Genomic DNA, 7,052 nt, shown 5'->3' on the forward strand with positions numbered 1-7,052 from the left:
CTATGCACCATCGACGTTGGTTCATCCAAATCTGAAACCATGTCCTACTTGTTCCAACATTGAAGCAAGGACGTCACCCAAGTTCTCAACTAACCAATTCTCCTCTTCTCTAGTGCATTACACTTCATCTGTGTTCAAACTTGGAACGAACGGGGTTTTACTTTTGTACTCGTTGGTTAAATTTCACGATTCAATTGTTTTAGGGTATTGAAACTTATTTTGTTATTTGATTTCTAAGAACTCAGATTAGAGGTCTCAAAAATACATTATAATCATCCGTCCACAATCTTGTTGTTTCGTCTAACAAATAAATCTCGTTTTTATAAGTATAAAGTCTTGAACTTGACTCTTATAGTTGTGAACTAATTGTATAATAACCAAAAAGTAACATTTGACAAGTGAGGTCGATTAAGCACTATTTGATCTAAGCTGTTTTGGATGAGCTACCAATTAGTGGTATTTCCAGAGCTGTGAGCAGTATGCAGTGCAGTGCAAGAACTCTTAGGAATTTCAGTTTTAGTACCACTTGATCCCTCTAGTGCTGCTAGACATTTGAGTCATTTATGACTAAATGCATTTTGATCGTGGTTAGATCATCCTTTTCGGATTAGAGGCTTTCAGGCAAAGCTTAGATACTAATGGTGCAACAATCAGTTCAATGTCTCATCAGATTAAGCAGTTTCCGGTTATTTGGATTTAAAGGATCAATGGAAAAAGGTATGAAACTTTCAAACAAAAACCTCACAAGTTGTTGGATGCATTAACAAGAAGAACAAGAAGAACAGTAAGAACATTGTGTCTTGTAGAGCCCACAATCAAAACCCTCATTGTTGTGATGTCAAGGCCCAACCCACAATTTAATTTTCTTTTGATATTTTTCTTTCTAATAAGTTAGAAGTTAGAACACAAAATTTTAGATAGATCGAATAGAAATAAGTGATGCAATAGCATACTGGGTACATTTACATCTATACATGTATTCAGTGCTATCTAAAAACTGTGATTTGGTACAAGTTGGAGAGAAGATACAAGGATATACCAACATACATCATTTCTTTTTTCTGTGTATATATTCAAGATTATAAACTTAATTGGTATAGTTTGGTTACTGGTGAGCTCCACTGTACAAGCAAATTAACTCACTCAAGTAACCCACAAAAATCACAGCAAAAATAGCTGAAAATGAAGTACAAAGATCAGGTCAAATTGTTATCTCTGCAGTTCTTGCTTACAAAGAGGGCAGCAAGATATGATCCGAAGCCACTGATCGACACACTTGAGGTGAAACATATGCGAACATGGCAACTGCCTCACTTCTTCTTTGTCCCTATACTTGGCCAGGCAAATGCAGCAGTCCTGTAATACAAGTAAAGAAACAGATTAGAAGATCCATGAATGAGTATTATCTTGACATTAAGCCACTAAATTTGTAAAATTCCTATGAATATATGTGAGTTTTGGACTATTGAACTTTAGAAGTTTAAGTTGTGACTTACTGGATCTTCATTTACAAGGTCTGAATTGCCATCACTTCTGAAATCTACTGTGGTGTTAACTTCCTTATATCTCCAGCTGGGGAGCTGAGAAATTTGGTCATCGGATGCTGCTTTATCAATGGAGCCCATGTTCATGTTGTATCCGAGCATGCTGCTAATTAGGGGAACACAGCAACACAGTAACACAAACAGTAGGAATGGAAACGAGTAGCTGATTGCATTCCAAGCAAGCAGAACAATGCAGAGCACATGGAGTTTCGGGGCACCAGGGAATGAATTAAACCGAGAATCAAACACCCAAACATTACCCATCACAAACCATATTGCAAAGAACAGCTCAAGTGAGGTTCTACACTTGGTCATCAAATGTGTTGTCCTGCAAGATGGGCAAAAAACATTGGTTCACTCTATTATTTACAATGACAAATGACATTTCGCTACCATAATCACCAAAAGGAAGTAACTGAGGCATGTAAAAAGTACCTGGATTCTTCAACGCCTCTTTGTTGTTCTAAATCCGAAATGTTGAAACCATCTCCTTGAGTTAGATACAGTAGTCTGTAACGACCAAACAGTAGCAGCAAATTGAGAATACAGCCTATATCATACCCAACAATCCAAATCCTCATAGGCCAAACCGGCTTCTCCCTCTCCGAAACAGCCAGAGTAATTGTCGTGATGCTTATCTGAACAACCAAAGCTATGAACTCCAGCGTCATCCAAGTGGTGGAGTTAAAAGGGTTGGATCCAAGATCAGACCTTGACCCATTTTGGTAATGGAACACTCTTCTCAAGAAGGTGAACCACCTTGCTCTAGATATCCTCATAGCCATTCTCATCAAGAATGTAGAAGGAAGAGGTCTAGAAGACCTGCTCCTCCCATTCACAGCCATTTGATTCTCGCCTGCAGAACTCGATGAATTCGAAACAGCACTGCCAGAGTTGCACATAGAATCTACAGTCTACTGCCAACTATATATGCTCTGGAGAAGAGTTAAATGTTAATTATGGTGTTAACGTTCAGTTTAGGAGGCTAACATGAAATATATGAGAGTTGTATCACAAAAACTGTGCTGGCATTTTCACAAATAGGTGGTGTGCAGTTGGTTTTGACAGAAAAGCCTTGCAATATAATATTCATGTAACCTTCATGTTAACACTAAAAGTCATGAGAGTTAAATGAGGCAAAAGGTGAAAAATACCATTTGGACTGAGTAGCCACAAGCACAATCTAGAAACCTTGCATCTCCAATGACTCAAAGCTCAATCTTTAAGCTTGTAATCAACTGCAACACACCCAAAACCCTCAATTCTCCAATAAAGCTTCCACCTTCACACTCTAAAACTCCCTCCAAGCATAACCCTTTTCTAGGTTTTCCTCAAATTGAGTATCTTTTATTGGATTCCAACAGAAAACCAACAAACTTATAACCAAAGATGCCAAAACCACAGAAAGCCAGAAACTTCCAAGGCCTCAATTCTGGGACCAAAAACATGCACAAGAGGCCAAACTGTGAGTTGGGTATGAACAAAAATCAAAGAAACTGAAGTGTATAAAAGGGGATTGGGGAAAATAAGGTGTGAAGATTATGTCAGGAAGGTGAAGAGTTGGGTCTGAGATGGTGACCAAAAATCAGCAACTAAAGAAGAGGAGGCTTTGCTTTGGTTCCAAGTGAATGACAAAGTTTGATGAGGGAATAGCAAACTCTTGTTGGCCTAACTTGCCTCTCTTTGCTTTTGTTTATTAAGCAAGCAAAGCTGAGAGAGAGGAGATCAGCTACTGGGCTTCTTCAACTGCAAATTTCTCTCTTCTCTTCCATCTATATCCTTTTTCTCTTAACACAAAATTAGAAGAAAAGCAAAAGATAATTTGATTGTTTTGGGTTTTTAAAAAGATGATAAATCTGGTTTTGCAAGTTGATTAGATAAGAGATAAAGTGATGGGTTGACGATTACGGTTAGTAATTCGTGTGTTAAGCATCTTTGTTAGTTTAAATTCTGGCGGGTACAGTTCGTGGTGGTGACATTAAGCAGTTAATTTGTTGGCCACCTAATCAGATCTGCAGCTGCATTATTTAGAAGCACGATGGCCCCTCAACAAGTTCCATATCTTACACCATTAAAAATCATCCCGCACTGTCGCCTATTATTATTTAATCTCTAATAATTTAAATTCAAGTCTCATTTTTCCGTTCTGGATTAAACGAAACTCTCATAAGTCATTATCCGCTAGTCAAATCATTTCTAAATTGATTTCTAAACACTAATATGAATTACAGTTACTCAAATCGTATTACCTAAATCGAACATGTATTGAGTTATTGTTCAAGATTGTACATAGAAAAATGATCAAACCATCTAGTAATTCAAAGCAACTATCCAAGTTTTGTAAAGGATAACGTTACATTCTTTTTACAGGACAAACTGGAAATGTGAGGATACTAATAGTCCTTTTCAAAGAGCTGCATACATATTGTCTTCGAAGCAATACTAAGCTCATAGTGACTATTAAAATAAAGAAATCAGTTCATTTGACGAATTATAAAACACTTTAACATACGTTTTAATCTCATACATACTACATTTTCAAATATATTCTAAGGTTTTTGAGATAAATCCAGCATAATAGTGGTTTGTCCATAAATAATATCCTGTAAAAGACTGCAAAGATGAAAAAGGAAGAAGTAGAAAAATCAAAATCAGGTGTTTCTTGGAACTTAAGACTTTGAATGTCTCTAGGTCAATCCAACGTCATAGAGTATTCAAAATGATCTCCTACTCTTGAAATCCTTTAGGAGCAAGCCACGTAGCTATTGGGCTGATATATGTAGACCATTCTAAGATTACTACAAAGCCTTAAACCAATAGCATAAGAACCAATATACCTAGCGGGATCTTCAACCTTCAAGATGATTTTGTCAACTTCTTGTCCATCAATTAAGTTAATCAATTTTGATTAGTACATTGAGTCTTAGAGATTAAAGAAGTGGCACACCTTCGTTTTGAATCAAATCACATTCATTTTTGAAGCTAAAGTTTTTTGAAGGGGTTCTCACATGTTTAACCCAAGAAAGTGATAGCCTTGATTGGGGAGGCTGCTATTTGATAATGAATATTCAAAGCCATTTAGCATGCTTATTGTCTATGATCTTGGGTCATTACCTAAATTAATTCTTAGAGAAAGGTGGCTCTAGCATCTTAACATGTTTTACATGTATCAACTATATGATACTAAATTGAAAGAAAAGTGTGTAATGACTCCAAAATTTAAAAGATAATTTCTTTGATAAATTGGTTTTCGCTTCGTCTCGAGTTCTCTATTGTATAATTCCTTTTCATCTTTAACAAACTCTCGAACATTGGCAAATATCATCATCACTCTTTCACTTCTATATTAGAGCACCATCTAGCTCCATCAAGTTCACACTTGTTGAGCAGGAAATATTATTTTGAGTAAACTTGTCTGATTACGATATAATTACAATCAGAACTGTACAAGCTTTGCTAGATTTTCGTAACTTTTCTTAAATGAGTAATATATATCTTGAAGGAGGAGTTCCTTTTCTATATTACAACAAAAGACAATTTCCCGCACTAGGTATAACATAAAGTTTGTAAGAATCAAAGAATGAGAAGTCATCTCACACGTAAGATAAAATGCATGGAATAGAATAAGACTAGGATTGAGACTTGTGGAAAAAGATAGCACACATACGTATCCACTATCCACATATGTACATTTCACTCTGATAACTAATTGTTTATGTTTACTAGATATCTTAGAATTTCGAAACAGTATAAATAAGTTATGCTAAGCTCATCTAGATGACTCAATATACTTGCAACGTGTTAAACAAACAGGATCATATTCGATCTTAATGTGAAAAATGGAAAGCTAAACCTTTAAGGAAACACAAAAGAATAGCTAGCTAGAGACTAGCTTGCTGTTTCGTGATTGATCACTCAAACTTTCCCAAGCATCAATCTTAAATTCTTAATTCTTAACGTACTTGCTTGTAATTAAGTGAACAAATTAGCTATGAATAAGTATGAAGCTTGCAGTAACACCATGAGTTATAATTGTGAGAAACTAGATTATGGTAAGGCTTCGACTGTACTAAGCTTTCAGATCATCGGTTTCTTCTCTCATTCTTTGGGTCGGAAGCTAGTCAGCTGGAGCCGTACCGTTATGGCATTATCTAGTTTGCTCACAATTAGATAAACTAGGAGAGCCATTATCCCTGAGCCCAAAAAGGACAGTTGGATCCCGAAGATTACAGGATCCAGGGTCCAATTTAGAATATATACCTAAGCCCAAACCCAAGGAATTATTGGATTATACTAGGGTTACTTGCCTTGTGGCACAAGGATTGTATTTGTATCTCATTCTTGTGCTTAAGCCCTAAACCCTAGGCTTGTGTTTTTATCCATCTCAATGACGTCGAAGGAGGCGGAGGTGGTGGTTTTCGATCTCCCTGAAGATGTTGTAGTCAACATTTTGTGCCGGTTGCCGGTCAAATCTCTGATCAGGTTCAGCTGTGTCTCGAAACGGTGGCGTTCCATTATCATCTCTGACTCTCAGTTTGCCAAATCCACTTTTCAGCGTGCATCTCAGAGTAAAATCCTACGTCAACGACTCCTCTTCTCCAACTATCCTTGTTATCGAAATTCTTCTCGATTTCAATGTTTAGGAGGCTTGGACATGCCTTGTTTCGGAGGAAACTCATCGGTCCAAAGTCTCACCCTCCCGCAAGCGTTCATACCAGAAAGGGTAATGCTGGCCTCATGCAATGGTTTGGTGGTTCTAGTTGAAAGATTGCATGACCTTTTCACGAATAACTTGTCGGTTTGCTACTGGATTCTTCCGCAAAATACCTAGTCCAGAGTTTTCGTTTAGAAAATTAGGAAAAAACAATGGGTATCTACCTGTATCATGTGGTTTTGGTCATGTCATGGCCACTGATGAGTACAAACTTGTTTTCTTTGAACCCTTAAATTTTGCAGTGCACATATTTTCAACCAGGGATAGCTCATGGAAAGTCATCAAAGCTCCTCATTTGGTATTCCCAAAATATGATTGCAGGCCTCTTTTAGTTTCAAATTAATGGAGCATGTCATTGGGTCAGTAATGTGGTTTGGGAACCAGCTATTCATGCTTTCGATTTGGCAGAGGAGGAGTTCCGGCAATTGCCGTTGCCACTTGCTTTGGTGTCAGAATTATTACAAGATGGCTCGTATATGAGACAGATAGCTACTCAGGTTCTCAGAGAAGGATGCCTTTGTGTATCGTCTCGGAACTGGCATGGAAACGTTAAATTTTGGGAGATGAAAGAGTATGGGGTCCCTGAATCTTGGGTTAAACTGTTTCATTTCAGTGTGCAAGATTTACCAGATGTTTTTGATTCAACATATAGTTGGATTCCTGTTTTGGTTACAGAAGGCGGTACAGTTGTGATCAACCTCTGTAACAAGAATTACTATGGCGGCAGCGAGTTGGTTAGAATTGAATGTCATAGAGAAGAGAATGAAGGTCCTAGAGGAGGGGGGGGGGGGGGG

At 37.4% G+C, this 7,052-nt stretch overlaps 1 protein-coding gene across 1 annotated transcript; it reads right to left on the reverse strand.

The window, feature by feature from the left end:
- Window positions 1-915: 915 nt before the first annotated feature.
- Window positions 916-3,288, reverse strand: LOC101302632 (E3 ubiquitin-protein ligase At4g11680-like). Its single transcript, XM_004294866.1, has 4 exons — window positions 2,699-3,288; window positions 1,980-2,479; window positions 1,497-1,872; window positions 916-1,356 (listed from the first exon to the last, which is right to left on the reverse strand). Exons 2-4 carry the CDS (start codon window positions 2,444-2,446, stop codon window positions 1,210-1,212), a joined length of 990 nt encoding a protein of 329 aa, XP_004294914.1. The 5' UTR covers window positions 2,447-2,479; window positions 2,699-3,288; the 3' UTR covers window positions 916-1,209.
- Between the last annotated feature and the right edge of the window lie 3,764 nt (window positions 3,289-7,052).

Source organism: Fragaria vesca, linkage group LG3, assembly GCF_000184155.1.
Source record: "Fragaria vesca subsp. vesca linkage group LG3, FraVesHawaii_1.0, whole genome shotgun sequence".
In the NCBI taxonomy this organism is placed as follows: Eukaryota; Viridiplantae; Streptophyta; class Magnoliopsida; order Rosales; family Rosaceae; genus Fragaria; species Fragaria vesca.